The 21,683-nt window shown below is 39.0% G+C and overlaps 1 protein-coding gene across 2 annotated transcripts in view; it reads left to right on the forward strand.

Moving 5' to 3' along the window:
- The window catches only part of hdac4 (histone deacetylase 4), a 162,945-nt gene that overhangs the window by 56,151 nt on the left and 85,111 nt on the right, over positions 1–21,683 (forward strand). The window contains exon 3 of one of the 2 annotated variants that reach the window (XM_057336386.1): positions 5,508–5,570. In XM_057336386.1, coding sequence (XP_057192369.1) covers positions 5,508–5,570 — 63 coding nt within the window. Of the gene's footprint in view, positions 1–5,507; positions 5,571–20,414; positions 20,619–21,683 lie in introns of those variants that run through there. The other variant, XM_057336387.1, reaches the window with a different exon arrangement.

Below are 21,683 nucleotides of genomic sequence, written 5' to 3' on the forward strand. Positions count from 1 at the left end.
GATGGACCAACACTGCTTCTGTCTCATCCAGAGAGGATTCAAAAAATAGAGCGCACGTGCAGCGATGCGAGGCCGGGAACGTGCAGTGGATGCACAAACGGCTTCGATCCTTTGTTAAATATCTCTTCCCTTTAATGCCCCTCTTTCTGCCTCCTAGACATTCTCTCAGGAGATAGCGGGAGATGCGTGGAAGCTTCCTTGTTTGGAGGGGACACCATGAATGTTTTATCTTTGCTCTGTGGCAGCATGTATAAATGATGACTTCAGTCTGGATGGCTGAGAATAGCATCACAGTAACATTTGGTAAAAGAAAACACAGTTGCGTCAAGATCGTTGACTAGTCGGTTGTTGAATAACTAGTTAAAGCAGTAGTTCACCTTCAAATTGAAAATTCTGACCTATCGGTAAGCCCCGGCCCCTTTAGTTACTGTTGCTAACTCGGACAAGCGACCAGAGTTCCTAATGTCTTTCAATGGCAGCTGTCAGTGTAAAAACCTTGTCCGAAGTTGGTTTTGGTACATTTTGGACACACTCTGCTGTCGAGGAGAATTCAAGTGGGACATAAATATGCCATGGAGGGACATATGTGACCCTGGACAACAAAACCAGTCTTAAGTAGCAAGGAAACATTTTTAGTAATCGGCAAAAATACATGGTATGGGTAAAAATTTATGATTTTTCTTTTTGCCAAAAATCATTAGGATATTAAGTTAAGATCATGTTCCATGAAGATATTTAATAAATTTCCTACTGTATCTGTTTTTAAACTTTATTTTTGTGAGTGGATGGCCTGCTACAGTGCCTCAGATTAACAACTTCAAAGGCGATTTTCTCAATATTTAGATTTTTTGCACCCTCAGATTCCAGCTTTGTAAATAGTTGTTGTTCCGCCAGATAGTGTCCTATCCTAACAAACCACATATCAATAGAAAGCTTATTTCTTCAGCTTACAGATGATGTAAAAATCTCAATTTCGAAAAAATAAACCATAAAAAAAGATTTAAAAAACAAAGAAAAAAAAAAAAAAATTTAAAAAAAAAAAAGAAGAAAAAAAATGTAATTTGGAAGCGAGGGTTTACAGATCACAATGCAAACGGGAGAAGCCTCATGTTACCGTCGTCACGATCGCAGATGACAACATCTAGGATCAACTGTTCATGTACCGCAGGGTAAGGTTAAATTAAGTTAAGCACTTTAATATGGAGAGACACTGAAATGTAGACCTTCGTTTATAACCTACAATGTACATGCTGTGAGAGCAGTTAGCTATTTAGGTTTGTACGTTAGTCTCGCTAACTGTAACTAGCACAATGCAGAGATACCATACTGAAGCACAAGATGACATTAACGATTTGCAGATGGAAACTATAACTTAGTGAAAGTATGAGAGCCAGAAATGAGGAAATTGAATAAAATAAATTCTATTCCTCATGCTCCCATGACACCTGGAATTAGTGTTACAAGTACCCCAGGCACATCGTTTTTCATTTTTGTAGCATAAAACACCATTAAACCGATGAGAGCTGCCGATCTTACAATGATTCTCTATGGCGCTAAAACCTAAAGTTGTCCGAGTTCCGGTCCCCGTGCAACTCATATTCAACTGCCATTGGCTCATCTGCGTTCGAGGGGAGGGGCTTAACGACAGGTCAATTGCATTTTCGTTGCATTTTCATCAAGTGAGTCAATAAAAAATATTCATTTTCTAAACTTTTCAAATTGTTTTGAACTTTCACAATCCTGTGTACAGACCCCAGCATTCTGTTCCCTTGTGCTCCGTCCCGAATTGGTCCAGTCGATCCTCAACCCAGCCCGATTCTACAGGGCTTCCTTAAGACCGATGTTGTTTAGGCAATCCACGTGCTGGTCGATTTGTAAATGTCGTTTTGCACATCTCTACTGTTGTGTTCCAGACACGCGCGGAGAGAAGTCCGTTCATTACTGCCTACCTGCTGTAAGTTCCTCCGGTTTCTCACTCTTTAGGCCCAGCGGGCGTTTGGGGCGGTTCGTGTTGGGTTACAAGGGCCAGTAATCACGGCTGAATGAGACAGCTGCTGTGGTCTGACTTGTTTATCTGTCTCCTGCTCTACCAATGTGAACTCGTATCATATCGATCAGCAGAAGAGAGGTCTCAACACGGGGATGTGTCCAAAACCTGAGAAATTCTTGTCTTTGCAGGCAACATGTGAAGGTGGTTTAAACAGTTTGCGATGGGGTGTTTGTTATGGAGACCGTCACAGCCCTAATTAGACATAAAGGTTATAGTGTCTTCAAAGCCCTGCACATTTTCTTGGTAGAAAAACTATTGAAATTGCACACATCACCTTTAACAGACAATGTTTAGGTTGGATACTCTCACTTAACTTAATGTAATGTGAAGTGACATTCGTAGTTTGATTGCCAAAATTGTAAACGTTGAGGCTTTTTAAGACATCAAAGCCAATGCGTTTAAGTTAATGCTGATATGTGGCTCAAACAAAGTCAAAAACCTTCATTTAAAACTCAAAAAATGAAGTTCATGGTTGTTCTTTCTGTTTGCCAATCCAGTGGGATATACTGTACAGTGGAAGTCTTCAAGAAACATGTTTACAGTTTTGTTTTTGTACTTCCGTCCGATGACCCTTGACTCGCTAAAGTAGGATGGGGCTGTCTTTTATTTCAGACATCGTAAGGGTTTGTTGATAGAGTATCATTTGCATGTTTCACAGGAATGACATTAATCAGCTGCGTGATTGATAACTCACAGTTTCATGAAAATAAGTGTATTATCTTATCGCTTATCTGAGAGGCTGTGTGTTTTGCATGAATAGATGATGTCACCCGGGACGTGTCACTCAATGAGATCCGGATATGCGATTTGGTCAAGATGTATGAAGTCAGATCAGTATTAATGAATGGATAATTTACTCACCCTCATGATATCTTCTGCAGAACACAAAAGAAGATATTTTGAAGAATGTTGGTAACCAAACAACACTGGCCTCCATTGACTTCCAATGTATGGACACAAAACCACTGAAACATTTCTCAAAATATCTTTGTTTGTTTTCCACTAAACAACTTGTCATATACAGGTTCTTAACCACATTAGGGTGAATAAATGATGACAGGATTTTTATTTTTTGGCAACCTGTCCCTGTAATGTCACAAAGCTACTGTATGTCAAACTTGACTAGTTTTGCTCAATAATGCCCTTGAACCTTGAAAAGTATTTATAACACATTTTGTTCATTCAACTTAGAAAAGAAAATCATAGGTTGTTGGAAGTTATCTTCTTATGAAAGCATTATATCGGTGATGTAGCCAAACGCCACCTATAGAATTGTGAATAAACAAAATATCATTTCACACACGTATTCTATTGTGTTTATTATGTAAGTTGTGAGCCTTCTTCAAATCCAGAATCTCATAGAAAACACTGTTGAGAATTTGTATGCAACTGTTTTCAAAAGAAGGTGAAGTGTTGCCGACTGCATTGTTCTGAAATATTCACTTTTCCTGTCACACAGCCTGTGAGAGTTTCCCCTCAACCTTCATTCATCAGGGTTGATTTGTCACGTTCTGTTTGTCAGTCGTGTGACAGTGGTTTTCCTGTATTTCTCGGGAAAACAGCGGTGCGGTTCAGAGCAGGTTGGAGGGCAGATCGGGTGTCCGCAGAAGTGGTGTTGTGGCAGGTGCTGGGAATGAGAGACGACCTGCAGCGTTATCAGACGTATTTTGAATCCCTTCACATTTTCAGAGGCTGTTGTTTGCATTCTCGCGGTATTCTGTGCAAGCTGACGGGTAAAACCTTCCTCTTTCAGAGGAACCGAGGATGCTGTTGTGTCGTGGAAACGACCCTGAGATCTGTCACCGCTGGTGAGACTGTCTGACAGGAATGTCTAATGAATTAAACATTGCGAATCTTTGGAGGCTTTGAATTTCTTCACTACTGATTCCTGTCTTTTTCATCTCACCTCAAAGCGATGCACTGTCTGTGTTTAGCATGTAGGTGTGAGACACATTGGGATCAGTGGGTCAGGTGCATCTTAAACTCATTATTGTTCAAATAATTTCTGCAGATTCACAGATTCGAAACTGTTAGGCACATGTCTGGGTCATGCATTTCTTTTGCGATCCTTTAAAAAAAGTACATTTTGTTTTGTTAATATGCTTGCTTTGAAATCTTATTATTTCAATGCTTTTGAGTTTTTTTCTTTCTTATTTTTAGGTTGCTGCGACTAAATTAATGTACCAATATTTGTTTTCTGGATAGTATTGATTTTGTATTCATAAGTTATCATTTTTTTCGCTTTCTTTGTTTTCATACTGTATATTCATTTTTATTCATTGCTTTGATGTTGGTTAGCGCTGTAACGATAAACCGACGATAAATATCACGAGATTTATGCACAGCTTTCGAGTGAAGTATGGGAAAATGTTGCTGCATCCGAAAGCCAGAGGGCGCTCTCGTGCGGAAACTCCAAATACGCACTGCAGAAGAAGACCATAACACGTTTTAGAATCTAGGAAATGTCTATGGACATCTTTTTATCACCGTTACTCAAGCCTCATCAGGTATTTTTATGATAATGAAGTATATTTATAATGATCATGTTTGACGGGTGTTGCTTTTTCAAATGCACATTATAAGCGACTCAAACTCGCACTGCTTTTAGATCGAGCAGCATTTCCTACTGATCCCAGAAACATGCTTCATAGACAAGCTACGCATTAAAAAATATATAGACACATTGCATATCGCAGCCAGCTCAATTACAATAGGATTTAGTGGTATCGCGATAAATAATCGTGCCTTCTAGTGTCTAGCTGTCTTTCTCTCTTTCTCTTTTGAAGATCTGGGCTTTTTATAGTTTTTAATAAAATTCCACAATAATGAGAAAACTTGAACGTTCATGTCCCTGTGGACCTTTTGTCAACGGAGCGTCATATTTAAATAGACTGCGTTGTTTTAATAGATTAAACTGTTGTGTACCTCGGTGTCTATTATTCAGCTGATTAAAACATTAAAAGGTCCGTAGGGTTTGAAAAATGTGACATAAAATAGTGTTTCTACATTAATTGTTCACCTTTTGTTTTTCAAATGAAATGTCATCTGCCCTTACTTATAGTGACAGTTCACCCAAAAATAAAATTCTGTCATTTACTCACCCTCATGTCATTTCAAACCTGTTTGACTTTCTTTCTTCTGCAGAACGCAAAAGAAGATATTTTGAAGAATGTTGTTAACCGGCACCCATTTGCTTGCATTGGTTTTGGGTCCGTACAATAGAAGTGAATGGGTGTCGGAGTTCTTCGGTTACCAACTTTCTTCAAAATATCTTCTTTTGTGTTCTGCGAAAGAAAAGTCATACAGGTTTGAAATGGCAAGAGAGTGAGTAAATGATGACAGAATTTTCATTTTTGACTATCACTTTAATGTCCATTTGTGTATGTTGCTTTGTGGATGTTGCTTTGACCCCGGACACGTCTATTTCTCAGTTGAATGTGTTTCTTTTCTCTTACAGATTCCAGTAAAGACCAGCCACTGGAGCTTCTGAAGTCATCTGAATTCAACCACATTCCTGCTGGTAGGACTGAGTCTCACTCGCTGTGTGTTTGTGTATGTGCGTGTTATGAGCATCCTTGCCGGCAGAGCCACAGGTCAAAGTTCATGGGGTCTCTGAATGAAATCTGATTGGATGCTTTGACCACAGTAAAGCTGAAACAAGACACGACAGGGCGCTTGATTAGAAAATGTACCTCGGGTCTCCTGATAATGCTTGAAAAATATGCTGACGTGCCAAATTGTGACTAAACATTCTGATCAGTATGTTTCTGTCAGTTCATAGATATCCAGGGTCCAACATAAAAATTTACTTTGCCTCATTAGGATCTGCAAATACAGTTTAAATTGATTTGCAAAAATGAGCATTTTAGTCTTAATAAAATCTATATCAGTTTTAATGGCTGCTCAATTTTCTCAATTCACCTGCTTTGGCAAGTATAGCAAAAAAGTTCATATTGAACCCTTCGTATGTGTCTATGGATGCGTGTGTAAAGTGGAATAGCAGTGGATACGCTGGCTAGCCACAGACACCTCGGTTAGGCCGATGTGGTTACCCTCTGCTCCTGCTTAAAGAGGCCGGCTGTGGCATCTGTGTACAGACACGGGCCAGCGAGCCACCCACAGGACGCCTGCAGTTTTAGGAGTCTGCCATTGCACTGAAGCTATAAACATATTTATGTAGGTCATTTTAGACCTTGTGTTCACAGATACACGGATTTGAACATTTTTTTCTTGGTCAGCCCGATTATAAAATCAGACTGATATATTAAAGTTGATAAATTACAAATAATTTAAAATGATTTCTGTCTGGAGACCTGTTAGACTTGTGGCTATTGAGAACACTTCTGGGATGAACATCTATAACTTGTTTATTAAATAAACATTATACTAGAAAAGTAAAAAAAATAATCTTTAACTAGTTTAAAGTAGGCTTGCTACATGATTTTTTGGAAAAAAGAGAACAAAACGTTACCTTGTTTTCTGTAGTCAATGTTGTTAAATAAAAGCAGTTGTCGACTTTTACCTTTTGTTTCAGGCTCAGAAAAATGTATATTAATATTGATATACAGTATATCAATCAATATATTGGTTATCGGCTTCCATTGTTGAAGAATGATCAGTTATCCGAATCCGCATCAGCCAAAATTGGTGCATCCTTAATTCTAATACTAATCTAAGCAGTTTGTGCACCCGATCATTGGTTTTCCATTAGGTTTTGGTGATAAAGCCAACCGATTGGGTTCAGGTTTGTCTAGGTTGGGTTCAGCTTAGGTTTAGGGTTTAGGCTGTGTTAAGACTGGGGCTAAGCAGGAAACAGATGGTGCTGAAAGCTGTGTCTGGAGACCTGCTCACTGCCAACGGCTCCTCTTACCTTTCAATGTCTCTCTCTCGCTCTCTCTCTTCCCTGCTAAATGAGTATTGATTGGAAACACTCTCTGAGCAGGGACTGATGTTACTTTTTACTGTGTGTTTAATATGTCCATGTGGATATGGCACGCTTGCTTATTTTTGATCGTAGCGGTCGTAGCCAGCCCTGCATTTCTGAACTGTATGGACTGTAGGTACAATCTTCTCATCGGTCTTATGATGCTGTTATCTGAATACCACACATATTGCAAAGCACCAAATGCAGTTCATCCATAATTTAGCATTTTAAGACCATTAACAGTAAGATATCAGGCTGAATGTGCTGTTTCTGTATATTTCACACATGTTCTGTTTTGTACGCAAACCACTTTTTACACTGTAAGCATTGTAAACGAACTGTGAACCGTAACACGTTGGCACTTAAATCTTTAAGTATGCTAAATGATAAGCTATTCTCAGGCTGCCTAATGTTAGATAGAGGGTCTTATCTTGACCCTGATGTGTGTTTTTTTTGTGCACGTCAACATGTTTGTCTGCGTCTGCAGAGAGCTCGAATCATCACCGAGTGTGTGTTTTTCCTGCGGACTTTGGTGTCAAAGCTTCTGTGACACACAAACACACACATTCCGGTCAAGTAATGCCTACGGTATGACCTTTTCATGCATTCGCACACGATTCACTCGCTCTTCCTCAGAGGAGGCTTGTGAAGCACACTGGCTCTCGCAAACGTGCCGGGCAGATCTCCTGCTACGAGGGCGGAAAATGAATTGAAAATGAAGATGAGCTGTTGTCGACTTGTTAAACACCCACACCTCCCAGCTCCAAACCAGCCTCCTCCGAAAAAGCATGCAAATGCATCTGCTCTTTATAGCAGCTATGTGAAATATTCTGTTGTTGGAAAGGAGATGGGAACGTAAGAGAGAGAGAGGGGAATAGTGTTGGGACGTGCGCCTCCTGTCAAAAAATGCATAGTGGGTTTATTATTATTATTATTATTCATTTTTGTTCTGATATGGTGTGGGTTAATGTATAGTATACTGTAGTTTTGATTCACTTAATGCATGAATGTAAATGCAGTTCATCCAGGCGAACAAAACGTCTTCCATTGTATAAATTAAAACGAGTGCCGATCTCACTTTTGCACCTTTTAACATTTTTGTAATGAAAAGCGTGTGTGAGAATTGCTGGCTGTCTGAAGGAGGCTGTGAGGATCTGATTCACACACGCCGATGAAGTTTATGAGGACAGATTTGTTTGAATATTAAGTAGCCTGACTTGAGCGTGTCTCATTCAGAGGGAGGCAGTAAAACGTGTGTGTTTGTGCGTGTGATACACCCGTCTGCCAAAATATATGTGTGTTGGTGATGGCATAGATTTAGCGGGCAGTATATTGGATATTTGCCATATACAGTATGTGATTATGCACAGATGTTTGACTTTGATATAAAACTTCATTCACGATAAAAAAAGGATGAATTTGTTCTAGTCTTTACAATTCAAAACACAAAAGGAAATCATGAGCTTTCCTTTAAAGGGGTCATATGGCGCGAATACGTGTTTTTCTGTGTCTTTGGTGTGTTATAAGTTGCCCATGCATATATTAGAAGCGTAAAATTGCAAAAATTAAAGTGTCGGAACAAAATATGCATTCAATCTAAAAGCGAATGCTCACCCAGACCTGCCTGAAACGCCTCGTGTAACCACACCCCCACAAATCTACGTCAGTTCGTGGTCTGATTTGACTGAGACCGCCCAAATGTAAGGTGGGAGTACCTGTCAGTACAATTGCTTTGGAACCTGATGTTCCAAATATGGTAAGAGGCGTTACATTTACATCACACGCTTCCAGTATTCGACCAATCACTACGCACTGGTTAACTGGCCAATCATAGCACACCTCGCTTTTCAGAGCCATGAGCTTTGTAAAAAATCTGCGCGTTTCAGAGAGGCGGAGCAAAGAGGAGATACAAACATGCACGGTATGTGGAAAATACAGCGTTTTTGAACCTTAAATCTAAAACAAACGATAATATTCATTTTTGCAGTGTAATATGACCCCTTTAATGTTGTACATCTTGCATTAAACATTTGGAATCTAATTGGCTACAATTGCCTTTTCGAAGCAAAAAATAATTAGTTGCATAAATATGTATATAAATATATAATACTGTCAGAATATTAATATTTCATATTTTCTGCTGTATTGTGCACAGGCCTGCTGCCCACACACCAACCGAATTGCTATGCATGCGAAATCTTTTCCTTGACTTTTTGGAGTTTGGCTTTCCAGCGGTGTTGATGTGTGTGTCTGTTTTGGGTTCTGGCCCTACGGCGATGAGCTTAGAGAGGCCGCCTGGTGCTGCCAGAGTCTTGTTTTATCACAGAGCGGCCTCTTTATTTAGAGGTCTGAATTATAGATGAGATCTTAAGTGCCAGAGAGAGATGCAGCATCTCACTTACAGGCCGGGTTCAGACTTCAACTTAATTTGACTTAATTCAGGCCCGCGCAGATCTCTAATTAGAACAGACTCAAACGTGCATCTGCTGCATGAGCACCACGGCTCAAGATAACTCCACCATGACACCCATGACAAAGGGGTAGTAAATAAAATGTTCACTTTCTTTGAATTAAGCAAAGCATTTTGAAAGGATAATGAAGAAGTGTGTTTTAGGGCTATCGGGGTCACCTTGTTTCCGCTGTGGAGGCAGTTTTTGTATGGCTGATAGATCCATTTGGCTTACGATGCATTTCCATCTCTCTCGGAAGAAAAGGGTCATTTCATCACTCCTTACTGCTCTGTCTCTCTCTCTCTCTCTCTCTCTCTCTCTCGCTCTCTCTCTCTCTCTCTCTCTCTCTCCAGGGCTGGCTGAGCTCCAGTGGCCCTGGAGACCGACCAGGTCTGTACAGTGAACTGATATGCACTGTTGAAGCTGAGGGGGCGGGGCTGGTAGAGGTCGAGGGCGGGGCTTTACCAGATCCCTGAAAACCCTACTCAGTTGTACAACAAATCAGCTTTCAGTTTTAATGCTTACTATAAAACCTATATTGCATAAGCGATTACTTGCCGTATGCTGATTCAACATCAAAAAATGCATTTGACTGTTTTGCTTACACTAGTTTAAACTATTTATTATGATACTTGTGATCAATTGTGAACTTTTAAAACCGAGATGAGATTACACCACTTTGTAAATCATGATATAGTTATTTTAACTAAATTTATTGACAAATGGTTAATGCTTTACATAACCACGTTTCAAATACTTTACAAGTGAAGGGTCCTTTTTTGGAACCTAATACATGCAAGACAAAAATAATTTCACTTGTCACTCCATGTTTTGGTCACTCACAGCTCACATGTTGTTAGTGCTCACTAATATTTGCACAAATATACATATTATTAACACATTTCCGACATCACAGAGAATATACCGTCACACCGCCCAGCCCTGTTACAAACTCACAGTTAACAGTTGCTATCTGGATTGTGTGGAGAGGTAAATGAGAGGTTTTTAGAGGAAGTCACCCGTGTACAGTACATGAGTTTTTGGAGGCAGAATTCTGGCTGGTCCAGGTGCCAGTCCTCACAGATGGTCACCAGGCCTCCCGCCTGCTCCTCTGAATGTGGCACCCTGTCCACCCGCCTTGGCATCCGTGCCCAGGTCAGAGCTGCCAAGCGAAGCGGCCAGGAGACGGCTATTTTGTCAGGACCGTAGTGCATCGAATGGCATTTTAAACACATCCCATTCATACCGTACATATGTTGTATACACCGTATCATTTTACAGTTTTGAAGAAAGGCTGTGAGGGCTGTGAGATTGTGATCGAGAAATCTGACGTACTCTCTGTACTGTAATTCATAACTTTTGTCAAAATGAAATCGCCTTTTTTAAGCTTTTTCACTTCCAAAACGTATTTCAGAGTAAAACAATGTGTGGCGGAGAATGTGATTTTGTTATTCGGTAAATGATGAGTCGTTCACATTATGCGTTAAGAAGTAAATATGGATTCATTATAATTTGGCCAAATTTGAACCTGCTTCTTATTTTTGCAAAGTTGGTAGTATACGTACAGTAAATGAACAATGTTTCTCTTTCACTGTGTTACCCAAACAAAACAAATCCTGTTTATTTGTCAACGAGTACTTTTGACAGCTTTTGACACGTTTTGCTTCCTCCGGAGGTTTCTCTCGAATTTCTCAGTTAACAATTAAAAGCGAGTTGAAAGTTACACTTTAAGATGAAATGGAGAATATTAACAAACAAAATGTTCACACATCATCTTTATTATAGATAAAATGGAGTCATTTGCTCTGTTGCTGTCCGGAGCTCGTTCATGCATTTTATGTACGATAACAGGATAAGAGCAACACATTAGATCCGCCGCCAGCAGGGCAGTTTATAGCAGAGGAATGGATATTTTACAGGAATCAGTGTGGCCTGCTGTACCATGTGCCTCCCCACCAACATGTGTTTTAAAACCTCATTTCCTCATTTCCAGACAGACTTTTGATTTCCGCTAGAGTGGACGACGTTTTAACCCAATTTATTCGCCTCCGTCTTATTCTTGAAGAGCATTAGCTGCACCCTGTAAATGGGACGGGCGGCGTTTTATAGGCCTCTGAATTTTGTATGGGTGAATGGGGGGGAGGGAGTGTCGTGTCTAGACTGTGTGCCATACAGCAGGACGGTCTGCTTTTATTTTCCATTTGGGCATTTGGTTATTGTAGCAAATTGAGTCTCTAATACTTCAGCGTGATTGCAATTTAGGATGTAGCTTCTTTGAAGATGAGCTCGGTCCATGAAGAAATAAAGGTGGATTGTAAAGACAAGAGCGCTTTAGGAAAATAATTGACAAGAATGAGGTTCTTATTTTTGTTGTTGTAGTTGTTTTGGGGGAAAATCGAAGAGAGAAAAATGGTTCTGTCGAATAATAATGAAAAGACGACTAATGTACATGAGTTTATTTGATGCTAATGGACTTCATATTTTGGTTTTTACATTCTATACATTAACTAAAAATATTGAAGAAAGTCTAGGGATGCAAGATAAATCGTGGGTAGGAATAAAAGTAGGTTAATACATCAAAATGTTATGTATAGTCAAAGTTTTAGGTGAAAGCATTTATAAATGTAGATTTTTTTTAATGACGTTGTCCAATTTGTTTTTTTTATTCTGCAACAGAAAACCACAGCTGTTCACTTTTACATTGTTTTGACTTTTAAGTTCACTGAGATATTATATAAGTTTTAAATACATTTTAATATAAAAATACATCATATTGCATTTTTCAATTTCATACAGCCTTGATTATACACTGCATGTTTGTATATTGCATATTTTGGCTTATTCAATCATACGTTCATCTATCAATAACATTACAGTTCTCTAATCAAAATGCAACACATTTTACCATGTTAATCATCTAAATTCCTCCCATTATCAAGATTTGTTAATATTAGAAAGACTGTTTGTGACCGAACACAGTAGACATCACTTCACCTCCAGTAGTTTTCATGGCACCACACACATCATTAACTCCTTAATATTAAAGCCTTATTTCGTCTGCCTTTTAAAAGCCTCAACGCATGTACCCTGTGCATTATTAATGCACATCTCATATAGGCCGAGGGTTGTGTGTACGATACATCTAACATTGGTCTGCCTCACCACCATCATGTCTTAACAGCTTATGAAGAGAGAAAGGATGGGTGGATCTGATTCTGAACTGCTCCAAAACCTCTGATCAAACCCGGTCAGGCCAGGCCGAGAGTCTGCAGGGGTCTGGAGCTTTGCCTCTCCGCTCTCGAGTTGGAGTGCTAATGGACCAGCACACCCACTCTCTCGGCACGAGGAGGAGGTAGAGAGATGGTGATGAGCCTGAGGGATTGAGTAAATATGAATGAGATCTTTCCTCCTACGTGCTCTTGGCAGCAAAAGCCATTGATGTTGTTTTGACACACGAGTGTGAGAGAACAAACGAATGTGGGTTGAGTACACTCTAGAAGTAAACTGCAGAGGGGTCGGGCTCTTTGAAAGCACCTCGTGATAGATTTGACCATGGCCAGGTGTGATCGGACGGGGTTTGGCAGTGAGGATGACCCGAGTGCAAAGGTCAGAAGTTAATGAGGACTTGGGGCAGAAATGTCACAGAAAAGTAAGTTGTGAGGTCAATGAATGGCGCAGTAATGAGTCGCTCTCTTTTTAAAGACCTTGTATTTAATTCAGATTATTCAGATGGGGAATTTGTACATAATTGGAGACGATAAAGTTATTTTAGTTAAAAAAATAAAAACTTGGAAAACGTTTCTGGTTACTGAATCAAATGAAATACTGGCCTAAATAGTATTGGAAAAACTTGAACTAAAAGAAAAATTGAAATATTGCCCCAGAAATAAAGTGAAATAAGTTTAAGGCACTATAATTATAATAATAAACAAAAACTGAAATGAAGTAAAAATAAATGAATCTTATATAAAAAATAAATAAATAATAACATGACAAAAGCATATAACAAAACTGCTAAAAATGTAACTTAAAAAAAAGCTTATTTAAAATATTAATGTTTTCAAATATTAATATTTTTAATAATATTTGTATTTTAATATACTAATGTATTAATGCAATATAAAATATTAATATATTTAAAATATATTAACACAACTACAATACAACTAAAAACAAAACTATTATACATTTGGTACACAAATGACATGCAGGCGTGCTTTGTATAGGAGCTAGTTTTAAGGTTTATAAGTGCGATCTTGTCAAATGTATTGCATTGAACCTATTGGGTAGCTGTGGAGTTTGTGAGATGCAATTCCTGACGTCCAGACCTCATGTCGATCCATCTTCTTTAAAACCTGTGTGTGTATTTGTGTGCATGTTTATGCTCGTTGGCCTGAGCCGTGATGCAAAAGAAGAGATCAGGGCTGTTTAAAATAGCAATTAGCCTCAATAATCCAATACAAACTTTGCATGAAGAGCTGTTATTATCTTGTTTGTAGAAAGCAAAGTAAATTTTGGAAGCTTCCCAGCTTAGTGCCTTGAATCTCTGCCCTCTCTGTGTTACACATTTTTGTGTGTTTTCATAAACTGTCGATGGAAGGACACTGGTTGGACACTTGAATAAATTTGTTTCTCATGATCTTTTGTGAGGTTTTGGGCTTAAATGCTTGAAATTGTTTTATAAACTGTGCCTGCAATGTTTTATTTGGTTTATATGTCAAACTATTTTTGAAAGATTGAGATGGACCGGATAGTGAGGGAAAAGCAGCAAGGTGCGCTGCATGCCTGGAAACTTTAATACTGTTTAAAAAGTTGCTTGTGAAAATGTGAGCTGCATTTACATTTGGCATGTTCTTCTATCCAAAGCGATGTACAGTTCATTTTAGGTTGTTTTTTAGTGAATCAAACCTTGAGTTTCTATGCCAGGATTTACTAGTTGAGCTAAAAGAAGCTCTTTTTGCTCACTAGATATCTTTCATTTGTTTTTTATTTTGTTTTAAAAAAAATATTCAAAGTAAATACTTATTTTGATGCCGGTAATAGAGAATTTAAGTATACAGTATTTAATGCAAACAAAGAATAAATAGATATAATTATAACTAGCCTAAACCTTGGACTGGTAAAAAAGTTCAAATTGTTTGACTTGTATTGTGCAAAATATTTCTTGGCTTAATGCTCATTTTATTCAAAGCTATGCAGCATTCATTCTCGCGTCATTACACCAGCATTTCTTCTGGAGTTTGCTGGAAACATTATTAATGTTGCCATTTAAAACAGATGGGAGAGCTGTAAGTCACGTGTCGTATTAAAACGTAACACTGCTACATCTATTTCAGAGTCTCAGAGCAGCACGAGTCTGCAGCCGGACAGATACGCACACGCACAAGCACACACACCGACACACACACCGACACACACACACACACACACACACACACACACACACACACACACACACACACACACACACACACGTACACACACACACACACACACACACAGGCAGGATTATAAATAGCTTAAATCAATAATACATGACACCATATTTCACATATTTGGAGTTGGGCTTCAGTGCCCTGAGGGGGAAAAGGATGAAAATATCGTTCTTGCAGTCTCTTTCTTTATTTCAGGTCTGCCGTTTCCCCCGAGGAAAGCGAGGCTCCTTGTTTATACTGTAGCATCCATCTTTTATTTATGTCTCTCATCTGTTTGGCTGGCTGCAGATTTTCTTCATTCGGAGTTGATCATTAGAGGAACTGCATTATTTACCACACCGGCCCCGCGCTGTTAAAGAAGGAGAGAGATGGTGTCCTATATCCAAAAGCCTGTTTTAGCATATTAAAGTGGGAAAGCGACAGTATCTTTACTTCCCATACACTGCTGAGGGTGACAACTTCTTTACTTTGCCTGCTTCCTTGTTTATTATTTATATGTACATCTATTTAAAGGGAAGTTTCATTGTTTTTTCCCCCTTTGTTATTTCAAACCTGTATGAGTTTCTTTCTTCAGCAGAACACAATAAAAAGTATTTTGAAGAATGTTGAGACATTTCTCAAAATATCTTCTTCTGTGTTCCACAAAGGAAAGAGTCCTATAGAGGTTTTGAATGACATGAGGGTGAATAAATGAGAACATTTTTATTATCGTAGGTAGCTGACCTCTCCATCCACAGAACTTTATTGTCCTGTAGTGGAAACCCGGCAACATTTCCGTCCACCTCCGCACATCCTGAATCACACGCGTTACAATTTTTCCTTCTTCTTTACTTTCAAATCGTTTCTATTTCAGCGGCGTTTATAAGAGCAGATCTGTTGTTTAAACTAAAATAGCCCAGGCAGGATGGATTACGTATCCGGGTGCATTCCGAGAATTTAAAGCTGTCATGGAAAAGGCCTTCCCATGATACATAAAGCGGTGGTAGTTTGCATGAGATGTGCCTCGGTTTTTGGCAGCCCACCAGGTGTTTTGAGTCCAGGTGTTTTTTAATGGACACCTTTGTTGTTGATCAAAGTACCTGAACGGACATCCTGAACGCTGTTATAGAGCACTTGACTCGGTCTCTTGATCACTTGATGTTTAGAGACGGTCTATCTCTGTCCGAGGCGGGGGGTTTATGAGTGTTATCTGTGGATCTGAATGTGTTGGGGATGTGTTGTTGTCATGCCAGTCAGTTGTTTGCCATTTTCTAAGGACCTGGTGTATGTATAGATTCAAAATAGCTATATTTACCGTAGAAATTATTTTCACTTGAATTTCCTGCAAAAGGCAACTATTTTGGGGTGTTCGCTGCAGCTGTGATATAAAATTACTCACACCATGATGTAAGAGTTTGCTCATGCCGCCCATCTTCATTTTGCTCCAAACTTCCTGCTTACAGAACTAAATTCAGTCTCTGAAGTGTACAGAATGATCTTAAGAGTATCTGTTGATTACATTTCATCTTTTGTGCGATAAGATTTGTTTGAGCGTGCGCTTGTTTATATGAGAGTTGGGATTGTGTTCTCTCTATTTTGAGTTTGAATGCTAGAGGGCTCTTTGTAAAAGATCCAGCAGCGCTCGGTTTGGGTGTTGGCCGCGTGGTATTGTTTGCTCGTATGAAAGAGATCTGTAGGATAAATATTTCAGCTGGCGCGCTCTCTCCCTTTCTGCGCTCGTATCTGAACACGCTGCGTATTGATTAACATTGAGCTCAAGTAAATGTGCCATCGATTTTCTGCTTTGTTAAGCATCAGGCTTTACCAACGCGACCCGGCAGCTTCGGCCGCGCCGGGTGGACCTCCTCTTCACCTCAGCGGACCTCCGATGTCTCCGCCCACAAAGCGTATCACAGATCTTCATGCATTCTGCAGACAAACCCTTCAGAATAAAACTGTCTGCTAAAGCATTTCATCCTTGATTTCATGGATGGGGAGTGTGGGGTGTCACGGGACATCCCAGATGGAGGTTGCATTCCAGAATCCTAAAGATGCTTCATGCATCACAGCTTTTTAATGATTTTGTTTGTGATTTCTCTGAAGCGGCTAGCTCAGGGATCTGCTCTCACATGTTTGTTTCAAGGAGCATCTAAAGGAAAATTGGATTCATCTTTAGGCAAGCATGCTGCATAATACGTATTACGTAAATCCATTTAAAAAATCTGGATTAAGAATTACTGCAGAATTAAAGAACATTAGATTTTTTAATACAGAAGCAAGTTGGATACCTTATCGTTTAATTAGTTTAATATCTGATGTTAAAGCTGAAATGCTTAACTTTTGACTCTATAATGCATTCTCTGTTTGAAACATAAAATTGGAGGATACTTTATGTACTTACTATATCATTATGTGATGACATCAAACTGATATTTCCCACCAAATTGTACCCAACAGCTGGGGTAAAATTAGATTTTTTAACACATTAGATTTTTATGTACTCGCTCAATAACTGAGATTGATATATTACCGAAAAAAGTGTATGGATTGCTTCTGTCTTTTTTTTGGTCACCTTAGGTCTGACAGAAAGTAACAATAACATAAATACAGTAATAAAGTATAAATAATATAGATATAAATGTATACATCTATACAAATAACATACAACCATACATTAATTCAGATTAAGAACAAAAACACCAGGCAAGCGTAGTTAGACACAAAAATAAAGCAATATATAATAACGATAATAATAAATGGATTGCTTCTAGGTTAGTTATTTGTGATTTATTCACCTCAAATTAAATATAAATCTATACCACAAAGTATAATAACATTATTTAATGTAGTTCATTTAAACGGCAGTGTGCCTAAATCATTTTCGGCTAAAGTAAGTTTTATGCTCAAGCACCCTGTTGCTCTTCAACTTTCTTACTTTTATTAATTAGAATAAGAAATGACTAATCATGGGTTTTGTTTTCTTCTCAAAAATGGAGGCCAGCGACTTCTAGATTAATTAGACGACAGATGAACAAGGGCAGGGGCTTGTGAAACTCATGCCAAACGTATTATTATGTTATTGCATTAACACTCCAAACCCCTCTGCTGTGTGTGTGTGTGTGTGTGTGTGTGTGTGTGTGTGTGTGTGCGCGCACGTACGTTTGTTTTTCTCATGTTTATAGTGATCGCAAATGAAATCGCTTAATGTTTTTAAGAATTATGAGTTTAGTGATTCAGCAAAACAATGTGCTGAGATGATCGATGGCTGAACGCAGGGGTTTGAGTTCATGAGCATTAGGATATTCCTGTCCGATGAGTCAATTAATCAATGAAATGAACAAGTCAAGAGAAGCTGTAAATGAGCTGTACAGCTGAACTCCCATAGGGCCAGATGAGAACGAGATGTTAAAGGTATAGTCATATGGGACGTGTGTTCGTTCACACATTTTTATTACACCATCCTGCTGCCATTATTTGAATTTACTCTTTCTTTAAAGGGACAGTTCACCCGGATACCACAATTCTGTTATTATGAATAGAGTAACGTATACATCCTTTTATGTGTTTCTACCATTAACCTCAATGTTTATGAGTGGCACTTCTATAGAGGGCATCGTTGTCATTTTAATTGCAATTTCCACTATTTCCAGTGGAAATTGAGATCCACTATTTTTTGCCATTCTTTTTTGTATTAAATTAATATGAAGTGCTATATATAATAGACTGATTACAATTCTAGAGGAAATTCTATATATATACTGTATGTGAGTTTGTGTGTGTGTATATATATTGTGTATGTGTGTGTATATATATATATATATATATATATATATATACAGTATATTACACATACATATAAATCATATAAATACAAAACACACACATATACTGTATGACCCTGGACTACAGTCATAAGGGTCTGAAATTGATTTATACATCATCTCAATAAACAAATAAGCTTTCCATTGATGTAGTGCTTGTTAGGATTGGCCAGTATTCATCTGAGATGCAACTATTTTGAAAACTGGAATCTGAGGGTGCAAAAAAATCAAAATATTGAGAAAAATGCCTTTAAAGTTGTCCATCAGAGGAGCTGTAGCAGGCCGTTGCTAAAAAGAAACAGGTTTGTTTTAATGCTCGCAATAGGCTTACCGCTGTAATGACATTGTGGAGAGTAGATGAACCCAAAAGGAAAAATTCTAAGCTTTACACAGATGCCAAACTTGAGTAGGTGACTCCGAAAGAGCGGGCAGCAGCGAGCGATGTTTGTTGGCATGTTTTCGGCCATTTTTGTTTACCATTTTGCTGCATCGGCTCACAGAAATACAATTTTGACATGTTTACGGTACGAAATTTACAGAATATCTTCATGGAACATGATCTTTCCTAAATATCCTAATGAATTTTGGCATAAAAGAAAAATTGATAGTTTTGACCCGCAACCTGTATTGTTGGCTATTACTACAAATAATTCAATTCAATTTTATTTATATAGTACTTTTCAAAATGTGCAATGTTCCAAAGCAGCTTTATAGGAGAAAAATAGAAAAACACAGAAATTGTAAAACACAGCACAGTGCATGGTGTTTATAGAACAAGCAAGATCATTCTAGTAAATAATATCTAATAAATGCAGTCTCCTGGTGAGCAAGCCAGCCAACAATGCCATGTGGCGAGGAACCCAAACTCCAGTGATAAATAAATGGAGAAAAAAAAACCTCGGGAGAAATCAGTCTCAGCCCGGAGGGCCAGATCTCCTCTGACGTGTCACAGCTGCACTCAGTAACTTTGAAGAAAAAATACTGAATAAATGTTTATGAAGAATAGGGAGAGTTTATTAGTTGTGATTTAGGAAGTTTCATTTGTTGAAACTGTTTGGATCTAATTTGTCTTATTTTTCAAATACTTGTGCTACTTGTGACTGGTTTTGTGGTTCAGGGTCACATACAGTATAATATATAAACAGACACATTATTTATGGAATCGATTAATCGTGATTAATCGTGATTAATCGATTTGACAGCAGTATTAGATAGATAGATATTTCCATTTTATTTCCTATGTCTCTACGGCTTAAATACATTTTCTGTAAAGCTGCTGTGCAACAATGCCACATTTAAAAAGTGCTATAGAAATCAAATTAAAGGGAATATAATTTTATATTGAACGGTCCTTTCTTGTTCAATTCGCAAACCTTCTTTGCCTGCTTTGTTTATTCCCCCATGAAGATGCTCGTCTCAAACTTTCTTGCTTCTGGTGAATTGTTGTCATGTTGTGATTCATGTCTAAGCTGCTCAGTTTGGTGTAAGATTCAAAAATCTCAATTGAAGATCGGGGAATGGGGAAAAATCCACTGTTGCCCTCTCTGTAAACACCGGGGAAGTGCACTAAAGAGAGAGAGAGAGAGAGAGAGAGAGAGAGAGAGAATCCTGGACTTACTGTGAATCTGCTTCATGTTCCAGGAAACCACAGCAGTGCACATAAACACTCAGCATGCCTGCAACGGTCCTGTGATGTCATCGGCCGAGGGGAGGGGAGCGAGAAACGGGGAGGGGCGAGAGGTGAGGGAGAGAGAGAGATACAGATACAGCCTGAGGGAAGAGAGTCAGAGAGAGAAACAGGGAATGTGAGAGACCGAGAGCGCGGCAGTCAGTGCTGTTTCATGCATCGCGTGCTGCTCGCGGGAGAGACAGCGTGTGTTTCTCCTCCGCCAGAGTCTGCGTAAACCCTTCGGCACTGTGTCCGCCTGTCTCCCTGTTCAGGACCCGAAGGGCTGATGGGTAAGCACTGTTTCTGTACAGGGTGTTCGGAGTGTGTTAGGGAGGTTGCGTGGGTGGACGGGTGTGTGGAGGCTTTATTGCGTGGTGCTGAGATATGCAAACACTCGTGTGTGTGTGTGTGTGTGTGTGTGTGTGTGTGTGTGTGTGTGTGTGTGTGTACATGCATGCTACATCCTTGAACAGTGTGTGACGAGTAGTGAGACGGCGATGAAAGCTTTTCAATCTACTTTATTGTCAATCTAGTGTATCGTGCTGAGTGTTTGTGTGTGTGAGGTGTTCCGCTTGGCTGTGTTTGTGGTGCAGGGACTCTGTCCAGGACAGGCTGTCTAGAGATGAAACTAGGGTTGGGCGGTATCATGGCATATGCCTTGCGATGATAGAAACGTATCAACCGATTTTGCAAGAACTACGTTAGATATATCAATGGGCTGTTATTTTTTCCACATGTGTGAGCGATGAAGATACATGGCGCAATGTGAAAAATCAGACCGGGACGTGTCCCGAACAAGTCAAGACGAGGTCAAACTTGTTATTAAGGGATGTTTAGCACACACTGAAATAGAGTTGTTTATGGTTATTGTGCGACGTCGCGTCTTGACGCATTGTTGTAGAATTCAACCGACGTGCGGTCACAGGTGTGCGTTTATCAGCTGTTTCACAATCATTTCTGAGTCGGAACTACGCGTTTGTTAAAAGTCCTAATTAGTGTGTAATTTATTTGTTATTTGACACCTTTTTACACCTTTTTCTACACCTTTTTTAAGATAGATGGAAGATATGGTCCCTTTCGTTTGGAAAGATTTTAATTCACAGGATCATCCAAAACATGTATTACCAGCTTATTATTTAATATATAAACCTTGTTTCCAGCAAAACATACATGCCGTTGTATATGTATACAAAACATGATTTTGGTCATACCGCACAGGACACGGGAAGGAGAGAAATGAGAGATGCAACTGAGGTGATATGGAGAAAGAGGAGAGGTTGTTGTGTTTGTTTTGCGAGGATGTTTTCGCCTCCGTTTTGGTGTTTCCTGTTTATGTTAATTAGGATTTCAGTGTC

This window comes from Triplophysa rosa, linkage group LG6 (assembly GCF_024868665.1).
Source record: "Triplophysa rosa linkage group LG6, Trosa_1v2, whole genome shotgun sequence".
Lineage (NCBI taxonomy): Eukaryota > Metazoa > Chordata > Actinopteri > Cypriniformes > Nemacheilidae > Triplophysa > Triplophysa rosa.